The sequence below is a fragment of the Chanodichthys erythropterus genome, chromosome 22 (assembly GCF_024489055.1).
Source record: "Chanodichthys erythropterus isolate Z2021 chromosome 22, ASM2448905v1, whole genome shotgun sequence".
NCBI classification, from domain to species: Eukaryota; Metazoa; Chordata; class Actinopteri; order Cypriniformes; family Xenocyprididae; genus Chanodichthys; species Chanodichthys erythropterus.
Genome location: NC_090242.1, coordinates 27500552 through 27527670, shown reverse-complemented (window position 1 = coordinate 27527670; position 27119 = coordinate 27500552). Strand labels below are relative to the sequence as shown.

General features: G+C 36.1%; 3 protein-coding genes across 3 annotated transcripts in view; all 3 read left to right on the top strand.

Annotated features, from left to right (window-relative positions):
* afap1l1b (actin filament associated protein 1-like 1b) overlaps nucleotides 1–15770 on the top strand; it is a 35565-nt gene extending 19795 nt beyond the window's left edge. Inside the window, exons 2-19 of the mRNA XM_067376590.1 lie at nucleotides 3002–3127; nucleotides 3410–3493; nucleotides 3746–3834; nucleotides 5520–5631; nucleotides 5712–5810; nucleotides 5898–6109; nucleotides 6227–6406; nucleotides 7901–7993; nucleotides 8116–8194; nucleotides 9730–9885; nucleotides 9986–10197; nucleotides 10276–10421; nucleotides 10516–10588; nucleotides 12841–12943; nucleotides 13095–13262; nucleotides 14731–14906; nucleotides 14995–15123; nucleotides 15230–15770. Coding sequence (XP_067232691.1) covers nucleotides 3002–3127; nucleotides 3410–3493; nucleotides 3746–3834; nucleotides 5520–5631; nucleotides 5712–5810; nucleotides 5898–6109; nucleotides 6227–6406; nucleotides 7901–7993; nucleotides 8116–8194; nucleotides 9730–9885; nucleotides 9986–10197; nucleotides 10276–10421; nucleotides 10516–10588; nucleotides 12841–12943; nucleotides 13095–13262; nucleotides 14731–14906; nucleotides 14995–15123; nucleotides 15230–15256 — 2264 coding nt within the window. The 3' untranslated portion in view covers nucleotides 15257–15770. The remainder of the gene's footprint in view (nucleotides 1–3001; nucleotides 3128–3409; nucleotides 3494–3745; nucleotides 3835–5519; nucleotides 5632–5711; nucleotides 5811–5897; nucleotides 6110–6226; nucleotides 6407–7900; nucleotides 7994–8115; nucleotides 8195–9729; nucleotides 9886–9985; nucleotides 10198–10275; nucleotides 10422–10515; nucleotides 10589–12840; nucleotides 12944–13094; nucleotides 13263–14730; nucleotides 14907–14994; nucleotides 15124–15229) is intronic.
* A 1915-nt stretch (nucleotides 15771–17685) lies between these two features.
* grpel2 (GrpE-like 2, mitochondrial) lies at nucleotides 17686–23048 on the top strand. The gene is made up of 4 exons (XM_067375466.1): nucleotides 17686–17816; nucleotides 19812–19971; nucleotides 21587–21668; nucleotides 21762–23048. Exons 1-4 carry the CDS (start codon nucleotides 17740–17742, stop codon nucleotides 22094–22096), a joined length of 654 nt encoding a protein of 217 aa, XP_067231567.1. The 5' UTR covers nucleotides 17686–17739; the 3' UTR covers nucleotides 22097–23048.
* Nucleotides 23049–23124: 76 nt separating this feature from the next.
* Nucleotides 23125–24434, top strand: nhp2 (NHP2 ribonucleoprotein homolog (yeast)). Its single transcript, XM_067375467.1, has 4 exons — nucleotides 23125–23399; nucleotides 23553–23622; nucleotides 23727–23832; nucleotides 23924–24434. Exons 1-4 carry the CDS (start codon nucleotides 23249–23251, stop codon nucleotides 24047–24049), a joined length of 453 nt encoding a protein of 150 aa, XP_067231568.1. The 5' UTR covers nucleotides 23125–23248; the 3' UTR covers nucleotides 24050–24434.
* The last annotated feature ends 2685 nt before the right edge of the window (nucleotides 24435–27119 follow it).

Sequence of the window (27119 nt, the reverse complement as noted above, 5' to 3'; positions counted from 1 at the left end):
GATTCTCAAAATAGAAGTGCAAACGCAGAAAAGATCCTTTATTTTGAATTCCCCTTGTTTGCGTAGCGGTTTGTGTCCCTCTCTTCAAAGCAGTGTTTGTTTTTGGAGCGGTGAGGGTCTAGAAAAGAAACCTCATGAGCTATGCTACAGGTTTTTTGATCTGGTTCAAAAAGATAGAAAAAACGCTGTCAGGGCAGAAGCAAAAGAAAGGTCACACATTGCAGTAATTACTTTTGGCCAAGAATAATAATTCCTGAATCAGCAAAGCTAAATGAGTGGCAGGTACAGCCTTGAAAGATGGACTTTTCCTTTCCCATCCCTCTCTCTTGAGCAGAGTCGGGGTGTGGTGTGAAGTGCTTACATGTGAAAGATGTGTGACTCTGATCTCTTTAATCTGTTTTGAGAAAGAGATTTAATTCTTTTTGGAATGATGCATGCACTCTAAAAAAATCCAACTTTCATTTTGTCAGACAAACTATATTTTAAGCATTGAATGAACTATCAAATGTATTAAAGGTTGACATTACACAAAATAATTAAAGTCAGCTTTCTATTTATTATGAGCAACTTAAAATATTAAACAGCAAGAACTTACAATGTTAAGTTTGGTGGTGAGGATTCTACCACCAGCTCTGTGTTGTTTTGGTTATGTGTGTTTGCACCTTATGACGTAATTTTTCATCATGAAAAACTTTTCGCCGTTATGAATTTTCCCAAAAATCTACTTTTTCGAATTCCTCCTAGACCGTTGCTCCGATTTTCACAAAATCAAACCAGATCATCTTCATACAATGAAGACAAAAATTCAAGTTGATTGGTCAAACCATTCTCGAATAACAGCCAAACAAATTTGACGAAGTGCACACTTAAGTGGACGTGAGGCTCCACAACGCTTTAGCGTATTCAGACCAAACTTGGTGTATGTTATGACAACTGACCCGAGGCTACCTGCACACTTTCTGCGCAGTGCCCCTAGTGGTCAGGAGATACAAAAAATGAAAAATTTTTGCTCATAACTTTTGAATGATTTGACCAAAAAGACTGGTCTCTTTAGATTCGGTGCGACATACTGAGTCGAACGATACCCTATTTTCCCATGTTGGTCATTTTTGAATTTTGTTGTAGAATGCTATATTTTACTAATGCATTGGTGTATCAGTACAAACTCGGTATGTGCCATCGGTACCATTCCCTTGAAGTACTCAAAAATTTTCAATACAGCACCACCTTGTGTTCAAAGTTATAATGAAATTTAAAAAAATGCTAATAGCTTTTGATTTAATTAGCCTATTTTAATGAAACTGGTCTTAATACATTCCTTGGTTCATGCCGAGAACATAAAAAACAATTTTGCGATAGTCGGCCAAACTTCCTGTCCGCCATTTTGATTTTCTTCAAATACTCAAATTCGAGTCTGATCATCTTCAGACCGAGCTGGCAGAAAGTTATGGATTTCGCATTGATAGGTGTTTTTGTATACCGCATCAACAAATTTGATGGCATGATGCTAAAAGGACACTAAGTTTTTTTCTCTGCAATGCTTGGCATATTGACACCCAACCAAGCTGTATGGTGGTTCATTGTCACCTTACTCTGACCATGCCACATCAAATTTGTAACAGCACCACCTATTGGTCAAAAGTTATAAACCATTAAATCATATTACTAGTGATTGTATTTATGATTTTTCAGCCATTTTGTAAAGTTTTATGTCACAATTATGTAATATCAATGCAAAATGCAAACACATTGAATTTGGATCCACAAGTTAAAATATTATTAGTTTATAGAACTTATTATAATATACAATTTTTCCACAAGTCCTGAAGCTGTACAAAGATTCTGTTTAAGTGTTTCTACTGTAATGTCCAGTATAATGTGAGCAGCACAACCCAGTTCATCATTGTCAATGTGCAATCTAACAAAATCATATGATTACATCGGAGAGTGGGTCTTGTGCATGGCACAGTTTTACTGAAATGGCTCCAGGTGACTTTGATCAATCTGGCTCTCCCAGAATGCAACTGACAAGACAAGACAAGGGGAATGAGATGTATCATGAGGATAGAAACTGAAGTTGACTGCCAACAAGCAGTCCACAATTATTTACCTTGAACATAAAAAGTATTGAAAATAACAGGACATGCAGTCACTTTAAAATGAGTACAGAAAAAGTTACATTTTAGAAAATTACAATAAAAACTGGTAGGAGTACACCTTTATAGTGTTTATACCAGTCAGAAAATCTTAAGATGTGAAAATTATAAAAAAATTATTTATTATCAGTTCCCACAACATTGTGAAAACTGTTTTCGTAGTTGGAGTCTCTTAACCCAAAGAGAACTATTAAATCACCAGTAAATGTTAATCAGAATTTTAAAACCAGCATTTAACTGTACATTTCATGTCTGGACATTCAAGCTACTTTTCCACAGGTTTCCTTAAAATTAATAATGAGACATGTCCGCACCTAAAGACAGCCATTATAAATGTTGTTGCATTCTTATTCCAAGACTTTCTAAAAATGTCGTTTGTCTTTAGGGGGTTTCTTGTTTCCTGTGTTTGTTAGGTCATTCATAACACTGCATCTATTGTTCACCGTACACATATTTTCAAGAGCACTACCATAAGAAATCAATTCAGGTCATACCCCTTTTCTTTGCTTGTTTATTGCATTAAACCTTCAGGATATCAAGTTTGGCATTTTGGCAAGATTTCTTCAACAAACAGCCAAAGAAATCAGATGTTCAACAGCTGAGGTCTCATGATGGTTTTTAAAAAGGTCAAATGGATTGAATGGAAATGCCCGGTCACTCCCAGTAACATGCTTAGAAAATAAATGCAAAGAAAAGTTTTTAATAAAATAAAAGTTGATGTATATAAAATCTGATGTGTATATAAATGCAAAGGGGTCCAAAAGTCTAAGATCACTAGCGATTGTCATCTTCTGCAAACATGTTTCTGGTCACTGATCCTGTCCTTCCCTCGAATCTTTGTGCAGGTATGGAGCACCTGGTGAAGGAACTGAGTTTGCTTCTCAAGCTGCTGGAGAACGAGAGCGTGAGTTCAGCCACCGCAGAGAAGATGAGCGTGGTCAGGAACTTGGTCAAACAGCTGCAGCCATCTGGTGAGATTGAGCGGCAAATATATAACAGCTGAGCTGAACCTACTGGCCACGGCCCCACTGAAAGGATTCACATGTTAATAATTATAGCAATGTAAAGGTATTTCAGGCAGCAAAGTTACTCTGAAGAAAAGGACTATTTTAAAAAATTACTCATAAAAAATGTTATCCTAAAAATTGTTAGAATAAAGTGGATATTATGATGTTCTATGTTGAGTTTAATGTAAGAATTTATGTGTAAAGGGTGAATCACACTTGTAAAATTGCAAATGTATTTATTTATAGTGAATGGATCTGACTTTATATACATGAACACGTCTCTCTATGGAAATGGTACCAGCTTTGTTGAATCATTGTTTGAAGAATTTGGTGAGTATATTTCTGTTTATTAAATACAGGTATTATAGACATTTTTAAAAATTCAGTGTTAAAATAACAGTTATGCAAACTGCTAAAAAAATGCCTAAAACATTGTAATCTATAAATTCTTGTAGTTGGGGCTGCAACAAAATAGCAAAAAAAAAAGAGAATGGCAGCTTTGTTAGTTATAATCATTTTCCCATGGTGTCTTATGAATTGCATGTGTTGTAATTGTTCAAATGTATTGTTGTTTGTTCTCAGATTGTGACCTGCAGGATCTCAGGGATTCGCCTGAAGAGATGAAAGCTGTGGAGCAAGAAGAGGCGTCCAAGCACTTGCCCACAAATTCGGTACTAGAATATGTAACAAATACAAAAACATTACTGTTAAAAAGAAATGCTTCTATTTGGCAAGTATGCATTAAATGGTTAAAGTGTCAGTACAGAGATTCAAATCAGTACTGTTCTTTTGAACTTTCTGTCCATCAAAGAATCCTGAAAAAAATGTTTCACAGTTTCCACAAAAATATTAAGCAGCACAACTGTTTTTAACATCGATAATATGAAGAAATGTTTCTTGATCAACATATCGGCATATTAGAATGATTTCTGAAGGATCATGTGACACTGAAGATGCTGAAAATTCAGCTTAGTCATCACAGAAATATTACTGTTTCTACCATATTTCGCTCAAATGTATGCAGTCTTTCAAAAGCATTAAAGGATTAGTTCCCTTTAAAATGTAAATTACTCCAAGCTTTACTCACCCTCAAGCCATCCTAGGTGTATATGACTTTATTCTTTCTGATGAACACAATCTGAGTTATATTAATATGAAAATGGAACCAACAAGTATGAAGCTGTAGAAAGTGCATCCATCCATTATAAACGTACTCCCCAGCTCCAGGGGGTTAATAAAGGCCTTCTAAAGCGAAGCGGTGTATTTGTGTAAGAAAAATATCCATATTTAACAAGTTATGAAGTAAAATATCAGGCCAGACCGCCCTCTGTATTGAACTTCAGAAGAAATTGTAAAACTCTTGCAGTTCAAAACGCTTACACTGCATCCTACACCTTCCGTACACAACGTCCGTTAAGGCTGATTTATACGAGTGTACGCAGTAGCTAGCCTGACGTGCACTTCTTCAAAAATGTAACAATGCGACAATTCTACACGGATCCCAAGAGCTGTGATTGGTTTGCTTGAACCCCTCCTTCAGATCAAAAAACTGGCGTATAGCAAGCGGAGAAGAGTAAGCATTTTTCAACTTCCATAGGAATGAAAATCTGCAACAAAAGTCACTGCCTTTTTGACGCCGCCACTGTCATCTCATTTCGTTCCACACCCGTGAGACCTTCGTTCATCTTCGAAACACAAATGAAGATATTATTGATGAAATCCGATGGCTCAGTGAGGCCTGCATTGTCAGGAAAGCCATTGAAACTCTCAAGGTCCATAAAGGTACTAAAAACATATTTAAAACAGAACAACATGAGGGTGAGTATTAATTTTTGGGTAACTGGGTGAACTAAACCTTTAAACATCGATTTATTTATTTTTTACACGAATGCATCGCTTCACTTCAGAAGGCCTTTATTAACCACCCGGAGCCGTGTGGAGTATGTTTATGATGGATGGATGCACTTTCTTCAGCTTCATACTCGTTGGTCCCGTTCACTGCCATTATAAAGCTTGGATGCATCAGGATATTTATTGATATAACTCCGATTGTGTTCATCAGAAAGAAGAAAGTCATATACACCTAGGATGGCTGGAGGGTGAGTAAAGCTTGGGGTAATTGTCATTTTAAACTGAACTAATCCATTTACAATTTAATTCTTTCGTACAGACCACAAACAGTAGCATATTCTTATAGCATCTAAAATAATTATAAAAATAAATATAAAAATAAATTGACTTTTCACAGTCAGCAAATCATTAAAAGACAATCAGAATCAATTAAAAGATTTTTTTTTTTTTTTTTTTTTTAAACATGCAAAGTTGAATTGAATAATTATAGGTTTTGTTTTGTCAGAGTCCCACAGACACACCTCCTCCAATTCCTACCACACCACCTCCTGATGATTACTATGAAGAAGCCGTCCCGCTCGGACCGGGCTCAGCGCCCCAGTATATAACTACACGCAGTAAGTGCAAACACATTCAAGCCTAAGATGGCAAATTAACAGCCAGCTATGAAACATAACACAGTATACTTATTTACCAGACAACTCCAGCCCTCCAAACTCAATAGAGGATGCTTATTATGAAGACGCTGACAACAATTACCCGACAACTCGTCTGAACGGGGCCAGCAAAAACTCCTGTAAGGAACCTGTGCTGTTTTTCATGCTTGTGCAAATCAAAATGTTCTATATTTGTGTGGCATTTTAATGGTTTTCAATGTCAACAGACAATGATTCAGATGCACTCAGCAGTTCTTATGAGTCCTATGACGAAGAGGATGAGGAAGCTAAAAGCCGAGAGAGGACGCACCAGTGGCCCTCAGAGGAGAGTCCATTGGGCCAAATGAAAGATTGCCGCAAATGCGCCTTCCTGCTGCGCAAGAAGCGCTTCGGCCAGTGGGCCAAGCAGCTAACAATCATCCGTGAGAATAGACTTCAGGTGATTCGCTCTGGGACTTTTAAAAGAAGACCGACAACCTATATTCGAAAACATCTGGATGAGTAGAAATGTATTTTTAATTTGCCAAGCTCTAAACTTAGTATTTATTCTCCACAGTGCTTCAAGAATCCCAAAGATCGCTCTCCACACATTGATCTGCCCCTGAATCTCTGCAATGTCATCTATGTGCCTAAAGATGGACGCCGCAAGAAGCACGAGCTTCGTTTCTCCATGCCGGGAGGAGAGGCACTAGTGCTGGCTGTGCAGAGCAAAGAACAGGCCGAGAGCTGGCTCAAGGTGCAAGATATAGCGTAATATAATGGCTATTTACAAATGATATAAATAAATATATTGTCTAGAAATATTGATTTGAAATTATGTGAGAAGAAGATAGAGAAAGACATGAAACATGCATAGATATGTAGGAAATCCAGGATTCCCATAGCGTGGAAATAGAGAGTTTTAAAATTGTGATTTCTAGGCATTAAAAAGTTAATGAAATTAATAAAGTCATGGAAATTGTATAGTGAATGTAACTTTTATTTTCATTATAGTATTTATTAATATTTTAATTATTTTATTTTATTTTAATATGTTCATTTTTCATTTTTATTAAGTTTTTGTAATTTTGTTATATGAGATTTTGTCATGTTTATTATTTTTTTAATATTTCTGTTTAGCTTTAATTTATTTTTTTTTCAGTTTTAGTTTTAATACTTCAGCTTCAACTTATTTTATTTCAGTTAGTTGGCAACTTTTCTAATTTTCATTTAAATTATTCATCTACTATATAATTTTATTTTATTTCAGCTTTATTTCAATTAATAAAAATATTTTTTAGTAGTTGTAGATGTAGTTTTTGTTAATTAAAACATGGATGCTCAACTCTAAAGTATTTCTTTGGCTAAAAATTGGTCTTTGAAAGTGCAATATCTATGAAAAAAAAAAGTTATAAATGACAGAAAAAGTCATGGAAATTCATTAGTCAAAAAGTGTGGGAACTCTGGAAGTCATTTTCCTCAGCTCACAATTCGGACATTTTCTCAATTCTGACTTATTTCTTTGCAATTGCAAGTTTATATCTTGCAATTATTTTAAAAAAAAAAAAAAAAAAAAAAAAAAAAAGTCAAAATTGTGAGATATAAACTAGGGCTGTTCAACGATAATCGCGATTATCATGTACAAAATAATAGTCTGTGTTTACGTAATATATGTGTGTTTGTTCTGTGTATAAGTATTATGTACATATATACATGAATGTATTTTTATTTATATTTAAGAAAAATATCTTGCATTTCTATAAAAATATTAAAATTTATATATTATATAAATATATACAAATATAAATATCTGCATATATTTATACATTCATGCATATTTTTCTTAAATATATACATGAATGTGTGTGTCTTTATATATACATAATACTTATACACAGAACAAACACACATATATTACGTAAACACAGACTCTTATTTTGTACACGATAATCGCGATTATCGTTGAACAGCCCTAATATAAACTCATAACTGCGAGGAAAAAAGTCAGAATTGCAAGTGTACATTTCGCAATTTGGACTTTATAAATCACAATTGCGAGTTTACATCTCACAATTATGAGAAAATGTCAAAATTGTGAGATAAAAAGTCACAATTTCTTTTTTAATTTTTATTAAGTGGCAGAAACAGGCTTTCCTAGTTTTCAGACTTCACAGAGTGTCATAGATCAAATTAAATACCCTGTTTCTGTCAAATGTTAGCTGTATGTCTCTCTTCTTTTAAAACTGCATAGGTCATTCAGGAAGTGAGTAACCTGGCAAACAACATTAATGGAAAAGAGAGTTCATCCTCTCCGATGATACTGCGAAAACTAGAGCTGGATAAGGTAAATCTGAACAGATTACTAACATCTAGTAGCCAGAGGACTCTAAACACCTAAACTATATTGATTACAATGTTGACATGAACATCCCTATAATTGTTCTGTTTGCTTCCTGGTTTCTACAGATGATGTCACCAGATAAACATACTTCTGATTCTGACAGCGCAGCCAATGGCGACGTTACCCGCGAGATCTGTGAGAACGGTATGGACATAAATGATGAGCTTCTTTACTTTTGGGGTCAGAGTCAGTTTTCCAGGTGTAGCACGTTTCCTCTTGTTAGTTCTGTGATGTCACTCTGAAACAATGGCATTAGGAACTCAGGAAGGATGTAGCTGCTCTCTGCAGTACTTCCTGTGTCTTTGATGGGTCCTGAGGTTAAAGTTTGTTCCTTTTTGTATGTCACATCCTTTTTTTCTTATTTTTTAGGTTTTGTATTGCCATGCACATTATAGTGATACCATATCAAATATCAGCCCATGTTAGACATTGTTTTATAAAACGGATAGTTCCAGTCCTTGATTACAATTAGTTGAGCTGCGTTCGAAACCGTTTTAAATTACTCTATGAACATACACCTGTGAGTGACCGCATTGCATCAGTATTACTGCACCTTTCCACTTCTGAAGAACTACATTGCTTGGAGGGAGAATAATATTTTTATCAATAGCACTACATTTTGGTGTCTGTGTGTTTATGTAATGAAAACTTGCCAGGTATGTGTCACGATGGGTGGTTGTAATGATGCCCTTGACGAAGGAGATAATTAACCAACACAGTCAGAGATAATTAACTAACACAGACACAGGAACACACAGGAAATATAATACACACAACCACGTTAAATACTGACCAAACAAAGAACTTAATTAACTGAAGGCTTAAAGGGATAGTTCACCCAAAAATGAAAGTCATAATTTACTCCCCCTCAAGTTGTTTCAAACCTGTATGAATTTCTTTCTTTTGTTGAACACAAAGGAAGATATTTGGAAGAATGTTTGTAACCTAGCAGATCTCGCCTCATTGACTACCATAGTAGGAAAAAAAATACTATGGTAGTCAATGGGGGGGTGTGATCTGCTTGGTTACAAATATTCTTCTAAATAACTTCCTTTTCATTTTTGGGTGAACTATCCCTTTAAATACACAGACTGAGTAATCAATGGAAAACAGAATAGGTATGTAAATTAGGAACTATGGAAACTAATAAGCACAGGGAACTCAGGCAAACAAGAACGATATTGACCACATGACTTGATCCAAAATAGTCCCTTTATATTGGTTACTCCAAATGACATCAATGAAATTAATTTTTCCGGACATTCTTTCTCATAACATGAGAAACATGACTTCTACACATAATTTTAATACCATTTTGCACTGTTGATATATGATGACTTATGCAAAGTTTTTTTTTTTTATATATTATATATATAAAATATTTTATAATCATCTCATTATAAAACATCATAAAAATTTTAATTCAGGATTTTAAAAAATGTATGTTAACATCTTTTAGTTACAGATGGATCCTGATTTAAAGAATGCGTAAAAACACTTGAAAAACAATGTTGCAAGCAACAGCCATACACTTAAGTGTGCTTTTTTTTTCTTTCAACTCCGCATTGCCAACATAAGAAGTCAAACGCATTTTCATAAATATAATCTAAACATGTTTTGTGTCTTGTCCTTGCACTATATGCATCCTCTTATGATGCTTCCTGTGTTTTTTCCTGTAGGAAAGGGCAAGAAAGGGACATTCTCTGAGCTGACTGGATCTATGAGTCGAGCTGCTGGCAGGAAAATCAACCGCATCATCAGTTTCTCCAAGAAGAAGCCGCCTCTGCCGGGCGAAACCAACACGCTTTCCCACCTGGATGACAATCCCCGTTGTGGTGAGCAGACATAAATCCACCTTCCCTTTGCGATTAGCTGTTGATCTTTTTCATCTGTTGAGACTTTCCTGCAAGTCTCTAATGGATTTTCTTTTCCCAGGTTACTTGAATGTTCTGGTGAATCAGTGTTGGAAGGAGCGCTGGTGTTGTGTGAGGAATGGGACTCTGTATCTCCATAAGGACCGAGGGGATATTCACACCCATGTTAGCTCTATAGCCCTCCATGGTGTAGATGTCTTACCCGGCCTTGGGCCCAAACATCCTTTTGCTTTCCGTATCATGCGAGCGAGCACAGAAGTGGCCGCCCTGGAGGTAATAAAATGGATCTCGGTTACATTTTAATGTCTGTCTTTAAAAAAAAAAGGTAATTTTGTAAAATAAAAACCTCAGGCGAGCTGTTCTGTGGAGATGGGCCGCTGGCTGGGGGTTTTGTTGGCTGAAGCAGGCAGCGCCACCACTCCTGAGGCACTGCATTATGACTATGTGGATGTGGACACCATCAGCAGCATCCAGAACGCAGCACGACACTCTTTTCTGTGAGTATATTTAGCCTGATTTATGTTGGGATGTATATAGAAATTCACTCAGAATTTTTGTATTTTCATTCTAATTCTATTTTTCATGCCATAGGTGGGCGACCTCCTCCAGCAGCACCTCCACAGACCCACGGACTTACGACGAAGTTCCCTATGAAAGCGTGTTGGTAAGGTGTTAAGATAAATTAAACATTTTAGTAAAAAAATGTTGTGTTGAGCCTCGCAGCACCAGCTATTCTATTTTAAAATAAATTTGAACTTTCTAACCAGTGTTGGGGATGGTACTTTAATGCATTTAGGGCTGACCAATATATCGCATGCGATTGTCATGCACATTTCGTCAGTAAAGCAGGTTCCCTGATTACGGTTAAATCGCCATCACCTGCTTTCAAATGGAGCGGCATTTAATAGACAGAGCTAGATCACTGATAAGCCACGCAATATCATGTTCATTATCGAAGGCGATTCATCTGCGATATAAATGCGATATTGCGTGGCTTGTCAGTGAACTACAGTTCTGTCTATTAAATGCCGCTCCATTTGAAAGCAGGTGATGGCGATTTAGCGGTAATCAGGGAACCGGCTTTACTGACGAAATGCGCGTGACAATCATATGCGATATATCGCTAAGACCTAATTACAATATTGTGTTACTCCCTATAAAACAATTGCATTACTTAGTTACTTTTTATGGAAAGTAATACGTTACATTTTCTCACCTAGGTTGGGGTGTGTGTTTGTTTTTTAATAACAGCAAAAAAACTATTTTTGGCAAATGTAAAGGCCCTTTCACCCCTATAGTGAAATGAATAAGCGGCTAAATAAAATGCAAATTCATGCCTGTACAATAGAGGGCGCAGCTCAAACAACCTTTTAGCTGTGCTGCCATTCTGGATTAAAGAAGAATAGGACACAGGAGAAGAAAGTTAAACTCTTACTTTAGCAATAAAAATGTTTTAAAAAATAAAACACAAATGTGATGTTTATCTAAAGTCATTTTTGCTTATTTTTATGGTTAAAGGGATAGTTCACCCAAAAATGAAAATTTGATAATACCCCCAGTGCATCCAAGATGTAGATGACTTTTTTTCTTCATTCGAACGCAAATTATGATTTTTAACTGCAACCGCTGCCGTCTGTCAGTCAAATAATAGCAGTAGATGGGAACTTCAACTATAAGAGTAAATAAAACTTGCTTAGAAAAATGAAAATTAAACCCTGCAGCTCATGACGACACATTGATGTCTTAAGACACGAAACGATCGGTTTGTGCGAGAAACCGAACATTATTTATATAATTTTTACCTCTAATACACCACTATGTCCAACTTCGTTCAGCTTCCTTTTCATTTTTGGGTGAACTATCCCTTTAAATCGGATCATCGAAGGTCAGCAGCAAAGACATAGTATATTTTGTTTAATTTAATATATTTAATTATTATATATTTGTGCAGTATTCTGAGGTTGCATTTCACTGTTTTCTTTTCATTTTGAGGAATACTGACTCTGTTTTTGTGCAAGTGAGATGAGTAAATGCTTACATTTAGTCTAGAACTACAATAACCATACCAGTTACTTGAAAAAAGTAATCTGATTATGTAACTCAAGTTACTTGTAATGCATGATTTTTTTTGCCCCCAGACGGTTCAGTGGAAATCCCTGCCCTGCAACCAATTTCATTGGCTGAGGTTACAGTGACGGGTAGGTTTTAGGGATCAGGGTTGGGTGTAGGCAATCGTTATTGTGATTGGCATGGCCAATAAAATGTTTAGAATCGGCTCCAGGGAGGGATTTCCGCTGAACTGGTTTGGGGGAAAAAATCACGCACTTGTAATGCGTTACCCTAACACTCTCTAACCATCAAAGAATCCTGAAAAAATGTAACATGGTTTTCAAAAAAATATAAAGCAGCACACCTTTTTTTAACATTGATAACAATTAGAAATGTTTCTTGAGCAGAAAATCAGCATATTAGAATGACTTCTGAAGGATCATGTGACACTGAAGACTGGAGTCATGATGCTGAAAATTCAGCTTTATATGACTATTGAAAAGCACGTTTCGGCCCACATGGGTGTTTTTTCTGCAGTTCAGCAAGAATAACCACAGTTATCTCAGAGCTGTAGTTCATTTTTTTTTTTATGGACTAGGAAGCAACAACCACTTCTTCCTTTGTTGAGCGGTAATGTTGTGCAACTGTCTTTCTTATGTCTAGTCAGCTACAAATCTTCTGTCATTGAAAGCATGTTCCTTTAAAAAAAAAAGGAACTTTTTAGGAAATCCTTAAATATACCGTTGTAATGCCTAAATATATTTAAATCATACTCGAAGCCAAGAAGTCTGAATGTTTATATAAAGTACTTCAAGTTTTTCACATAAACTGTAATTACTCCTCATTTTTTCCCCTCTTTTCCAACAGCAAGTAGATGAGAATCAGTCTAAACTGAAGCGTTATTCCTCTATGTCCAGTGTGGATACAGCCAAGGGAGACACACAGATCACAGTGAAGCGACACGGTTCCTGTAAGTTTTTTTTTTTTTCTTAGGAAAATCACTTTTTTGGCTGACCTTTGAGTATCGTCTACACAAACACAATCATTGCCTCATAATTTTACTGAATAAATTCTCCTGAATTGCCATTTATGACCAATTCTGTCTTGTTTTCGTGTTGTAGCTGTGAATCACTATGGTAAATATGGAAAGACGAGGGCGGAAGAAGATGCACGACGATATCTCAATGAGAAAGAGCAGCTAGAGAAAGAAAAAGAAGAAATCAGGAAGAGCCTGCTGTCACTGCGCTCAGAAAAGAGGGTGGTGAAGGAAGGGCTGAAAAACGCTACAGGTGACCGACTCGAAGAATGACAGAGAAATTACTTGTCTGAGTGTTAATCCAGAACATGCAAGTTTGTTTGTTACAATTTTGCAGTATTTGGCGCCACCTGTTGACAATACCCTCAGTTACATGAGCTGTTCATTTAAAGTGCCACTATTGTGCTATTTTAAAGGATTAGTTCAATTTCAAATGACAATTACCCCAAGCTTTACTCACCCTCCAGCCATCCTAGGTGTATATGACTTTCTTCTTTCTGATGAACACAATCGGAGTTATTTTAATAAATATCCTGATGAATCCGAGCTTTATAATGGCAGTGAGCGATACCAATGAGTATGAGCTGAGAAAGTGCCTCCATCCACATCCATCCATCATAAACGTTCTCCACATGGCTCCGGGGGGTTAATAAAGGCCTTCTGAAATGAATCGACATGTTTGTGGGGGAAAAAAAATCCATATTTAACAAGTTATGAAGAAAAATATCTAGCTTCCGCCAGACTACCTTCCATATTCAAGTTACAAAAAAACAACAAAACAGGGAATGCTTAGGACGTAGCATAAGTTTTTTGAACGCTTTATTCCTAAATTGAATACGTAAGGCGGTTTGGCGGAAGCTAGATATTTTACTTTATAACTTGTTAAATATGGATATTTGTTTACACAAATGCATCGCTTTGCTTCAGAAGGACTTCATTTGCTTGAGGGTGAGTAAAGCTTGGGGTAGTTTTCATTTGAAAGTGAACTAATCCTTTAAAGGCTCCTATTTTTGTTTTGGAGGTCTCCTACAAAAAAATTACATGTATTCAAGGTTGAAAAACACTTTAATTTTCTCATAATACGCACTGTAGCATCACCTCTTTTCAAACAGTGTCTGAAACAGTTCTATAAAAGATTCTGTCTCTCCAAACTCCTCCTTTCTATGAGCTACTCTGTTCTGATTGGTCTACCGCTTACAGCATGTGTCAGAAACAAAACGGCCATTACCATATCTGAATTTCTGCTCTGGAGGCTTCCTCAGTGCTTGTATGATACACAGTGATACGAAAAGTAACAATGGCGTCAGTTTTGCCATATCAATTTGAGCCCAAATCCTCAGCTTTTGGAAGTGCATGAAAAGGAAGTGCATTTCAACAACGTAAACCAAACTCTTCTAGGCCTCAGCTACAGCGTTTCAGGGCAGGTCAAAGTTGACATTGTTCATGGAAACCAATGAAAAACATAGGCTGGCATTATGCAAATTTGTTACAGACCTGCATAGCTTTGTGTGGAAAGTAAGACTGGAATTACTGACGACTCGTTTCATGCAGTTCAGAATTGGTTCTTTTTGGAGACAATAACTCCATTTATCGTGCACTTTGAAACTTTGCAGACCTTTTACACTCAAAAACAACTATATAATACACTACATGGAAGTTAATATCCAAAAAAAATTAATAGGACACTTTAATGTTATATGTTTTGTACATATGTGCAACAGATAAACAGCAGAAAGCCATGGAGCAGCATCTGGCCCAGCTGGAAGAAAGCTGCCGTCAGAAGGAAGCTGAGCGAGTGGATCTGGAATTGCGACTCACAGAGGTGAAAGAGAAACTGAAGAAGTCTCTGACTGGAGGAATGCTGGGAGCACCTGTGGAAAGCAAACCCATCGTTAAAGTACATGCATTTTTGACTCTAAATATGCTTTTCCCTCAAAGTAACCTGAATTTACACTGAAAACCATTTTGTATCGTAATACCTGTAGGTTCCAGTTAAAAAAAAGGAACATATTTACAATGATGCCACTGTGCCGGTTAACTGTGCATCTGAAATGAAGAAACGTCCCCCGTCCATTTATGCGTCCGCCAAAGGAAATGTCATGCAGAAAGCCAAGGTATATGATTCAATGAATCTCTAACTGTATGTAGATAAAATGAAACATTCAAAACTGATGCTTGAGATGTATAAATAATAATATTGGTATTTTATTTTATATTTAGGAATGGGAGTCAAAGAAAGTGATGTAATTATAGTGCTGTCATCAAGAGAGTCTCGTCAAAAGGAAAGATTTCATCTGTGATCATCCTGGCTGTCCATTACACTACACTTATGCACAGGACAGTTGACCGTATGGTAGTCTGTATGTAAATGAAAATTAATGTTAAATAAAAATTGCATGAGGATGGCAAGGATAAGGGAATGTTCAGGAAACAAATTGTTTTATAAACATCTATTTGTTTAATATAAAAGTTAAAATAGGTGCCTGAATTCTTTGAAATTGTCGTTTCACTTCTTACTGTATAATGCCACAAGATACTGATGTGGACTTCCTGCTGATTTCTTTGTGCAGTCCTGAGATATAGTGTTTATATCTCGCTCTTTTTTTATGTTATGTGAAACTGAACTGAGTTCAAAGGATTTCCCCCCTTTTTTTACACTAGGGCACTTAATTTACCAGATTTATTTATTTCTACTGTACATAAAACCAGTTTAAAGAAAAGAATCATTGTTTTTTCTTTATCTCTGCAATATCTTGGTAACTGTAATAAATGTGTTTTCAAAAAATGGCTTTGTTGGAGTTTTGTTTATAGAAGCATTTTCATTTTGAATTACACTGAAAGAACATCAACTAAAATAGGTTTTGATTCTGAAATCTTGTGAAATGGGGCTAAAAAGCCTTAGGTTTACCAGCATTAATTCATCAATCGTTTATCAAGCAGATCCAGGGTTGTCAACTGGGGGTTCACAGACCTCTTGGTATCCATTAAGTTACTGTAGGGGGTCCATGGATTGAGTTTTCCTTGAAAATACATTATTAATGTGATTGATGTGGAGTGTTAGACAAGACAAGGCAATTTTATTTGTATAGCACATTTGGTACATACACAATGGTAATTCAAAGTGCTTTACATAAAGAAGAATAAAAATAGAACATAAGGAATAGAAATAACAGTAAAAACAGAGAATTTGCTATCTGGATGGAAGAGCTAGGAAGTCTTAGGGAGTTTTTTGTTGTTGTTGTCTGTCAGAGTGGATCTAAACGGATCTTCCTCAAACGACAGGATCGCTACCTGTTAAAGGTGTCATTGAACGTTTTTTTACAAGATGTAATATAAGTCTTAAGGTGTCCCCTGAATGTGTGTGAAGTTTCAGCTCAAAATACCCCATAGATTTTTTTAAATTAATTTTTTTAACTGCCTATTTTGGGGCATAATTAGAAATGCGCCGATTCAGGTTGCAGGCCCCTTTAAATCGCACGCTCTCCACCCCTGGAGCTCGCGCTTGCCTTAAACAGTGCATAAAGTTTACACAGCTAATATAACCCTCATGGCATATATAACCCTAATATAACCCATCCAGCTAATATAAATGGATCTTTACAAAGTGTTCGTCATGCATACTGCATGCAGGCGTCGGATTATGTGAGAATTGTATACTGTTATATTGTTTACATTTGATTCTGAATGAATTTGAGGCTGTGATCCGTGGCTAACGGCTAATGCTACACTGTTGGAGAGATTTATAAAGAATGAAGTTGTGTTTATGAATTATACAGACTGCAAGTGATTAATAATGAAAATAGCTACGGCTCTTGTCTCTGTGAATACAGAAACAATGGTAACTAACCACATTTAACAGTACATTAGCAACATGCTAACGAAACATTTAGAAAGACAGTTTACAAATATCACTAAAAATATCATTTTATCATGGATCATGTCATCATAGTTATTATTGCTCCATCTGCCATTTTTCGCTATTGTCCTTGCTTGCTTACCTAGTCTGATGATTCAGCTGTGCACATCCAGGCATCCTGCCCTTGTGTAATGCCTTGAACATGGGCTGGCATATGCAAATATTGGGGGCGTACATATTAATGATCCCGACTGTTACGTAACAGCCGGTGTTATGTTGAGATTCGCCTGTTCTTCGGAGGTCTTTTAAACAAATGAGATTTATATAAGAAGGAGGAAACAATGAAGTTTGAGACTCACTGTATTTCATTTCCATGTACTGAACTCTTGTTATTTGACTATGCCAAGATAAATTCAATTTTTAATTCTAGGGCACCTTTAAGGCACTTCAAAGTGATAAAGTTTCAATCTCCCCTTTTGCCAAGACACCTCAGATATTATTAATGCTTTTTAATACCATGTTACGGATAAAATCGACCGCTTTATATTAGGGGGTCTCTGAGCTTGCTGTGTGTCTGAGTGGGTGGTCCTTGCCTAGGGCACAAAAGAATTACAACCCCCCTCAAGCAGATTATTGTGTTTAATAAAGGATTCAATCAGTCAAATGCAGTAATGAAGGAGAAAAAACAACACCTGTATGATTTAATTGTTTTACAATAAAAGATAAATGACCGTAGAAGAAGGATTTCATCTTTTTTTGCTGCAGAACCAGTAAAGTGAGTTGTTTTAGTGAATCGACTCACTGATTCTGAACAGTGACTCGTCGAGCAGGTCACGCGCGCACGTCCCGGCCACCCACATACGCTACTGAGGAAATGGCCGTGCGTTTTCTGTCCGTAACGAGAAGATACCCGATCGATTTGTGCAGGTTAACACCAGGTGCTGTCACCAGGTAAAACATGATTTATAGAGGAATACTCAGACAAATATGCAAATGATACAAGAAAAAGATGTTTTTCGTTCACATTTTCGCCATTTTTACCGTTTAAAGTGTTGTGAGGGAAGCGTCGCTGCTAACTTGCTAACGAGCGAGTTAACGGTTTAGTGGGACTCAAACCTCAATGTAAACAATAAATATACAACTCAGACGAGTTTAAATTGTTCACAAACGACAAACACGTCGACAATTTGTGGTTTTGTAGTTTTAAATGGTGTTTTTTGTTTAGCAAAAATACCCCATCAATCACATCTGGCACCTTTAAATCACATCTGTGTCTTTCTTTAAAACGTTTTGTCCTTCTAGCGGGAAATGAAATGTAACAATGCTATTACAATCTGTATTTCAGTCGTGTCAGACCACGGTAAGACTCTAATGGGTTTTCTCTCTTTCAGGGTTTGTTTAGTGTTTTCATAACTTTACTTTCCGTTTTGTAATCATCAATCCTACGGCTCATTTACTTTCACTACTAACGTTATACACGTTAAACTGAATGATGAATGATGGTTTTTATTGCATTCCTGTGGATTGTCTTTGTTAGTGGCATATACCGACACAACCCTCCTATTGTCCCAATATACTTCATCCACCTGTGATCTTTTGGATCATATTGAACACGCATTGAAAATCATTTCAAATTTAAGAATTCTTGTTTAGGATACAATGGGTAAAAAAGGCACATATTAAGATTTTTCTCAAATAGTTGTATTTCTTTAATTGTTTTTTTATGTATTATAAAAACTCAAATAACTTGAAATAAACAATTGAAATGAACAATTGATACAACTGGCGATTGAAGTAATTAAATTATGTTCTAATTTGTCCCCTTTTTTACGAAAGAGGATTAGGGCCAAGCAATAATAAAAAAATAAAACCATCTCGAGATTAAATTTGTTAAATTTCGAGAAAAAACTCGTTAAATTTCGAGAAAAAAAGTCGAGATAAAATGTTGAGAATAAAGTCATTAAATTATGAGAAAAAAGTCGTTAAATTACGAGAACAAATTCTCATAATTTCATGACTTTTTTTCCCGTAATTTAATGACTTTATTCTCATAATTTAATGAGTTTATTCTCAACATTTTATCCAAACTTTTTCCTCGAAATTTGAGTTTATTTTCAACATTTTATCTCGACTTTTTTCTTTATATTTAACGAGCTCTCTCTCAACATTTTAATTCAACTTTTTTCTCGAAATTTAAAGACATTTTTCACATAATTTAACGAATTTGTTCTCGTAATTTAACAACTTTTCTCGTAATTTAATGACTTTATCCTCAACATTTTTTCTCGACTTTTTTCTCGAAATTTAACGAGTTTATTTTCAACATTTTATTTTGACTTTTTTCTTGAAAATTAACAACTTTAATCTCGAGATGGTTTTATTTTTTTATTATTGCTTGGCCCTAATCCTCTTCCGTAATTTTTACAGAAGTCATACTTTAACTAAATTAAAATGAGGAAGTTAATAAGTTAATTCTGTTATATTACTGTGTACATCATTTATAGTTTTAATTTACAAATAAATCTCCATTGTGACATGTTTCACATCCATCACAACAAATCTATTCCTCTCCACTTACGCCAAACAATTTGTTGTGGGATTACCGGTGCTGTAGTGTTTTAGGGGGGAACAATTACCCAAGTGGCCTTTTACCCTGAGGGGGTCTTTATCTCCATTGTATCCTGCCATAAAGAACATGTATTTATGACTGAAACTTTGACAGTGTAAAATGTTTTGGGCTCAAAAAACAAAAAAAAACATGTTACATGCTACATAAGCATTGCAGTATTGTGTTCAGTATAAAGCTGAATACCATAGTCCTTTAATTGTGGTGTAAAAGAGGCATTTTGAGGCTTTAGAAGCTGCCTAATATAAAGTACTATTTAGATTTTGATGTGGTGATCATTTTGAGCATTGGACAACTGTTCTCTTTTTCCTGTCCTCCAGGTCTGTTGTAGGCCTCTTCAGCACTGCGGCGGAACAGCGTAGTACCGGTGACGACTGCCATGGTGATGATGGAGATGACGACCACAGTCACTCTGTGACACATGTCAGGACGTTGGAGTTGAGAGCTAGAAAACTGGAAGAGCAGGTTCACGACCTCACGGTAAGTTCACATTGGGTTTTTTAAATTCAGTCACATACTGTTTGTGTTAGGATAATTATCAACTGCTGTATCGACCAGGTTGGTATTTAGTAATTTCAGCAGCATTAGCATTGGTCAGTATCAGTGTCTTACTGAATTATGTATTTATTAGTGAATTTCAAGTAAATATTCTTCACATATACATTGTAATTACACAAACATCTTAATTGCTGTTAATGTTAATTTCATCAGGGCTCCTGTGACCAGATGGTTGCATTTTGCAACCTTTTTTCCTGCCAGTGTGACTACATTTTGTTAGAGGTTGCCCTGGTGTGATCACCACATTGCCCAACTGAAAAGAGCTGCCATTTCTGTTGCAAATGAGAAACATCAAACAGCAAAACAAAAGCAGAAGGAAACCGTTAAACAGACCAATAATAGACAATGCAGTGTGAGCTCAGAACAATTACTTGGGCCGATTTTTGATCACACGACACCGTTAGTACTCAGCACTGTTAAATAAAGTGAGAAAGAATTAGATCTAGTCTGAAACATTCAAATTCAGCACATAATTCTCTGTTATAAACCACAGACAGCGCTGACATGAAAACGCTGTGCCATGAATGAACAAGTTATAAAAGGCTTTAAACATGGTATTTTGGCAGAAGTAGTCATTTCATTTCAGGGTTCATACAACCTTTTGAGAGTGAAATTCAAGAATTTTTCAAGAAGTGCTTCACACAACATTTTCCAGAACTTCAAAAATCTAAATATTATCCAATTTACAGTAAATTGTTAATGTGATGAACAAAAACATTATTTGCTCATCCTTAAAAGATTGTCCCCATTTGTAAAACTAAAAGTTTCGAGATGTAGGAAAACTAATACTTGGTTGCAAACAAACACTTGTTTAAAAATAATAATGAAATTAACAATATAACCACTTATATATATATATATATTCATGAAACCACTATTATAAAATATCAATTTTGTCAAAGTTTAGGTTTTTGTACTGAAGTTCTCAACTTGCATCTTAATTACACAGAAAGCAAGTAAAGTGAACTCCTTTCATAATCACTGGAGCTGTTGGTCAGTTCAGTATGATACTGTAAAAGTGCTACCAAATCAGGTGCTGGTGCCACCATCTGTAGAACTTAGTGACACTGGTACTACTGCTGTCAAATGTTAGTCTGGAGCCCAGATTAGTCCAGTGTCAAATGTACTTTTTAGTTTTTATCATATTTAATCAAACTTGTCCTGTTTTCGTTTAGTCAAGTTTTAGTCGGCAACATGTCTGAGCATAGTTTTAGTCAATGGAAACTTAGTCACGTTATATACCTATATGTCAACATAATGCAAACTCATACACATGGTTTATTTTACCTCCTCTAGATTTATTATAGGCTATTTATCAAAATGAACACACACTACATTATTAGAACTGGTAAACAATATACTTATCAAATTAAAGCAGTACAATTTTTAATTAAAACAAGTCATAGATTTCATTTATAAAATTAACACTAAATGCTATAATTAAGGCTATCTGCATTATATTGGCCATGAATTTTAATCAAAGTTGTATCTGCAGTTTGGTTGTTTTTGCCAATTGTTAATCAAACTCTTTTCACAGGAGAGATACAAACGAGCCCTAGCAGACTCGGACAATGTTAGAAGAAGAACACAGAAATTTGTTGAGGACGCCAAACTATTTGGTAACCTATTTTAATTTAGCCAAACATATTTCTTATTTGTTCACCTTGCATTTTTATAACAGTATTGCATTAAACATTATGCTCCTCCTGCAGGGATTCAGAGTTTCTGCCGTGACATTGTGGAGGTGGCAGACCTGTTGGAGAAGAGCGCAGAAGTCGAGGAGAGAGATGGAGTACATCAGCTGACACAATACCTGGCACACATACAGGGACGGCTGCAGGACGTCTTCACCAAACATGGACTGGAGAAGATGACACCCGTGGGAGGCTCCTACGACCCTTATCAGCATGAAATCGTCTGTCATACTCCAGCAGAGGGATTGGAGCCCGGCACCATAGCTGTGGTGAAGCAAGACGGTTACATGCTGCATGGACGTACCATTCGCCACGCCCATGTGGGCATTGCTGTGAAGACACAGGAGCAGTGACAGGGCCTTGATTCAGTCCTCTTATGTTTTTGTTTTTTTTTACACTCTTCGTATGTTCTTATATCTCTAGACAACTACACATTTGACTTACTCTTTGAAGTAATGGTTATTTATATGTATTTATAAAAATTGCGTTTTCGTCTTTTTCTAACTTCTAATCTACACAGATTAATTAGGCCTTGTTATTTGTGTTTTAGTTTTGTTTTTTGTTTTGAACCCCCGATTTACAGAATGTCCAATGCCCATTTAATGTTTGGAAAGATTCATTATTGTTTTGTGTGTGTTTAAGAGAATTGACCTGGAAAAATGCACTTTACACCCTTGTCATGGTGGTTTCTGTAAGTGATTAGTAGTTTTGACGCAGTATTTTATTAGAAAGTTTCTAACACTTTATAATAAGGTTCTATATGTTTAACAATAATTAATGAAGTATGCATTAGTCATGTTTACACCATTTATTGATCTTGGTTAATGTTCATCTAAAAATATACTATTCTAATTCATATATAGTTCATAATGCAACTCAATATTAATAAATGCAGTAAAAGTGGGTAGTTCATGTTACCATATAGAACGTTATTGTAATGATCCCAGAAAGTCATTGGCTGTTGTTGAATGTGTCAAGTAAGTGTTATAGGCCACCATTTACCCAAAAACAAATGCTAGAAGTTTTCTCTTTTGGAGGGGAGAAATGCACATGAGATGTATATGTATCCAAAGTGGAATTGAACAATGTTATTTGGGAGATGAAATTCACAAAAAATATTTATATGTATTTATTTTGTTTGTAATATTTTGCCCTGATAGTTTACCTCTTTTTTATTTGTAACTGAGAAGAAAAACTGTATACTATTTACATTTTCATGTAAACTAAGGTTTTTACAGATGTATTCTTTGTAAATAATGAAAACGATTAGTTTCGAGTGTATGTGTGCGAGGTCTTGACTGAATAAAATCTCATCATTTGTTCATTCTGTGCACTAGGGGTCAGTGTTTCCAAACTGAACTCGCATTACATGCCGAAGAAATACTGGAGTGGTGAAAAAACACCGGAAATACGCTTAGAGTCACCGCACGTGTGTTTTCTCCTGCAACGCAAAATCGCACTGAAGTTAATCTCTCAATAATAACTTTAACATATTTTAGCGAAAAATGACAAAGGTAAAGAAGGAGAAAACCGGTGAAGAAGAGACCGGGGGAACAGAAAAATCCTATCAAGAATTATTAGCTAATATAAACCCAATCGCAAACCCGCTTGCGTCGCGTAAACTAAGTAAAAAACTCTACAAATGCGTCAAAAAAGGTAAAAAATATTTTATTTTGGGCCTCTTGATTATCATTAATTATAACACCTTTAAGTCTGAATGAAGGTATACTAAATATAGTTGTACATTGATTTATTGTTTAAGAGACAGGCACGTGGTTCATTAAAAATGTTACTCGTTGTTTTTCACAGCTGCTAAATTCAAACAGATCCGACGAGGAGTAAAAGAGGTTCAGAAGTTTATCAACAAAGGGGAGACTGGGTAAGATGAGCTTTATTTTCCTCATGTTTTAGTATCATAGTCGCTGGTTGAGCAGTCCACACTAAAGTATGTTATTTTAACACCATTTTCTGGCATCTTTCTAGTATTGTGGTATTTGCTGGAGACACTCTTCCCATCGAGGTGTATTGCCACTTACCAATCATGTGTGAAGACAGAAACATGCCTTATGCTTATGTTCCATCTAAAGTTGTAAGTTCAGAAGTGTATATGCTATTATGTTTGCCTTTCTAAATCAAATATAATGTACAATACTCATTTGTTTGTATTCCTCTTTCTGTAGGATTTGGGCTCCTCAGCAGGATCCAAACGTCCCACCTGTGTTATCATGATCAAACCGCATGATGAATATAAAGAAGCATATGATGAGTGTCTGGAGGAAGTCACATCTCTGCCTAAACCAATCTGAGGACACTGGACTTGATGCATTCAATCATTCTATTAAAAATTAAAATAAAATGTCAAATTAGGATGGTTTTGATGGACTTTGCATGGTGTTAGTGTTCACCAGTGCATCTGTAACGTCATTTAAAGACTCAACCCAATTCTGGGTGGTTATATTTGTGGACTTCTTCATTTGTAGAAAGGAGTGCAAATGTATCATCACCGATAATATTATGTTGTTTAAAGGAAACTTCGGTTTGTCACCAATTTTATTCTATTTTGATTTTTGTAATGATTTCTGTATTGACTGGTTTTCCGTTTTTTCATAACTAACTTGATTGATGTCTGATTTTGGTGCAGTGGACCTCTGCGAGCTCCAAGAGATGTCGAAATAAACCTTTTTTTGTACTATGTTTTTTCACATCTGTTTCTTTGGATGTATACTATTTTAGCATTTATACTTAACTTTTGCATTGTTCTATGATGAGGATATGTAATTTTAAAATCCAATGCTGCTTAACTTTGAAGAATCATCAATATGAAATCCTTCAATGTATTCAGCATTGAATGCCATACATATGCATTCTGGGTGAAAACATCTGATGTACTGGCCTTCAAATCAATTTGCATGTATTTGTATTGCGCTTTTTACAATGCACATTGTTTCAAAGCAGCTTTACAGAAAATGCATGTCTACATTACAATTTAGAGTAATTTGTTATCCGAGGCACCAGTGTACAAATCCATGTGTCAGAAATGAACAGTTCTAAGATAATACAAATCATGCCATTAGCTAAAATCATGTATTCAACCCATTCTGTAACTTATGTACATCCAACCCATACACATTCACTTAAATGATTATAAACTTGTTTGGTCTAGCAATGTTGATATCACACTGAAGTGGTGTGTGTGTGTATATATATCTTTATATATATATATATATATATACACAGTGGTGTGAAAAAGTGTTGGTCCCCTTCCTGATTTTTTATTTTTTTGCATGTTTGTCACACTTTAATGTTTCAGATCATCAAACAAATTTAAATATTAATCAAAGATAACACAAGTAAACACAACATGCAGTTGAAGGGAAGGGAAAACAAACTCCAAACCTACATGGCCCTGTGTGAAAAAGTGCTTGCCCCCCCTGTTTAAACATAACTGTGGTTTATCACACCTGAGTTCAGTTTCTCTAGCCACACCCAGGCCTGATTACTGCCACACCTGTTCGCAACCAAAAGATCCTCAAAAGCTACACATCATGTTGTGATCCAAAGAAATTTAGGAACAAATGAGAAAGAAAGTAATTGAGATCTATCAGTCTGGAAAAGGTTATAAAGCCATTTCTAAAGCTTTGGGACTCCAGCGAACCACAGTGAGAGCCATTATCCACAAATGGGGAAAACATGGAACAAAGGTGAACCTTCCCAGGAGTGGTCGGCCGACCAAAATTACCCCAAGAGTGCAGTGGCGACTCATCCAAGAGGTTCCAAAAGACCCAACAACAACATCCAAAGAACTGCAGGCGTCACTTGCCTCAGTTAAGGTCAGTGTTCATGACTCTACCATAAGAAAGAGACTGAGTAAAAATGGCCTGCATGGCAGAGTTCCAAGATGAAAACCGCTGCTGAGCAAAAAGACCATAAAGGCTCGTCTCAGTTTTGCCAGAAAACATCTTGATGATTCCCAAGACTTTTGGGAAAATACTCTGTGGACTGACGAGACAAAAGTTGAACATTTTGGAAGGTGTGTGTCCCATTATGTCTGGTGTAAAAGTAACACAGCATTTCAGAAAAAGAACATCATACCAACAGTAAAATGTGGTGGTAGTGTGATGGTCTGGGGCTGTTTTGCTGCTTCAGGACCTGGAAGACTTGCTGTGATAAATGAAACCATGAATTCTGCTGTCTACCAAAAAATCCTGAAGGACTGGCCATCTGTTCGTGACCTCAAGCTGAAGCGAACTTGGGTTCTGCAGCAGGACAATGATCCAAAACACACCAGCAATTCCACCTCTGAATGGCTGAAGAAAAACAAAATGAAGACTTTGGAGTGGCCTAGTCAAAGTCCTGACCTCAATCCTACTGAGATGCTGTGGCATGACTGTAAAAAGGCGGTTCTTGTTCAAAAACCTCCAATGTGGCTGAATTACAACAATTCTGCAAACATGAGTGGGACACAATTTGATCTGTGAAAACTTTCACAGTTCAGTACGGGTTAGCTGACCCATCCCAGGGTTACTGATATCACTATTTTGATCTGTGAAAAATTTCACAGTTCAGTACGGGTCAGCAGAACCTTCCCTGGGTCACTAAGATCGCTATTTTGATCTGTGAAAACTTTCACAGTTGAGTATTGGTCAGCTGACCCTTCCCTGTGTCACTAACTTTGCAATTCTGATCTGTAAGTTTTCACAGATCAAAATAGTGATATTAGTGACCCTGGGAAGGGTCAGCTGACCAATACTCAACTGTGAAAGTTTTCACAGATCAAAATAGTGATATTAGTGACCCTGGGATGGGTCAGCTGAACAATACTCAACTGTGAAAGTTTAATAGACGTCAAACATGAAGAACGCCTTTCTTTCACATTCCTTACTGACGGACTTACCAAGGGGTTTACAGACAAGAGCTTTGCTGTGAAAAAACATCACAGATCAAGCTGGTGAAGATGACAGCGGTTTCATTCTTCTAAATGTCCACAACATTTGGAGCTATAGCCATTATAAAATTAAGAGTCCCTAATTTCGGCCCAAAGGGCAGCGTCACCTTAATTCACAAATCATGGAGAACGATATTCGGTTTTATTTGCATGTATATGACAGCGCAATGCGTATTTATAGCCAAAAGAAATCTGAATATCAAACCGCAAACTATCTTTACTGCGGTCAATGACCATTGTATTATGCATATTGTAGAGGCACTGTTTTCCCCGGCTTACGAAAACTAGAATAAACTGCCTAACAATAACATAAAGGACAGTTGAGACAGTTTGAAAACAATAAGGAAGTCGACCGTAACGCAGAACATGTTCCCAACACCTGGAACAACTTCCCAATCAGCCAATCAGATTAGAGGGACAGGTTTACAGTT

Excerpts from the sequence above, each read along its gene's own strand:
- grpel2 (XM_067375466.1), top strand. The coding sequence starts at position 17,740 with ATGGCCGTGCGTTTTCTGTCCGTAACGAGAAGATACCCGATCGATTTG. Across the intron at positions 17,817-19,811 it reads ACACCAGGTGCTGTCACCAG|GTCTGTTGTAGGCCTCTTCA; the intron begins GTAAAACATGAT and ends CCTGTCCTCCAG. Across the intron at positions 21,669-21,761 it reads TGAGGACGCCAAACTATTTG|GGATTCAGAGTTTCTGCCGT; the intron begins GTAACCTATTTT and ends CTCCTCCTGCAG.
- nhp2 (XM_067375467.1), top strand. The coding sequence starts at position 23,249 with ATGACAAAGGTAAAGAAGGAGAAAACCGGTGAAGAAGAGACCGGGGGA. Across the intron at positions 23,400-23,552 it reads CTACAAATGCGTCAAAAAAG|CTGCTAAATTCAAACAGATC; the intron begins GTAAAAAATATT and ends TGTTTTTCACAG. Across the intron at positions 23,623-23,726 it reads ATCAACAAAGGGGAGACTGG|TATTGTGGTATTTGCTGGAG; the intron begins GTAAGATGAGCT and ends GCATCTTTCTAG.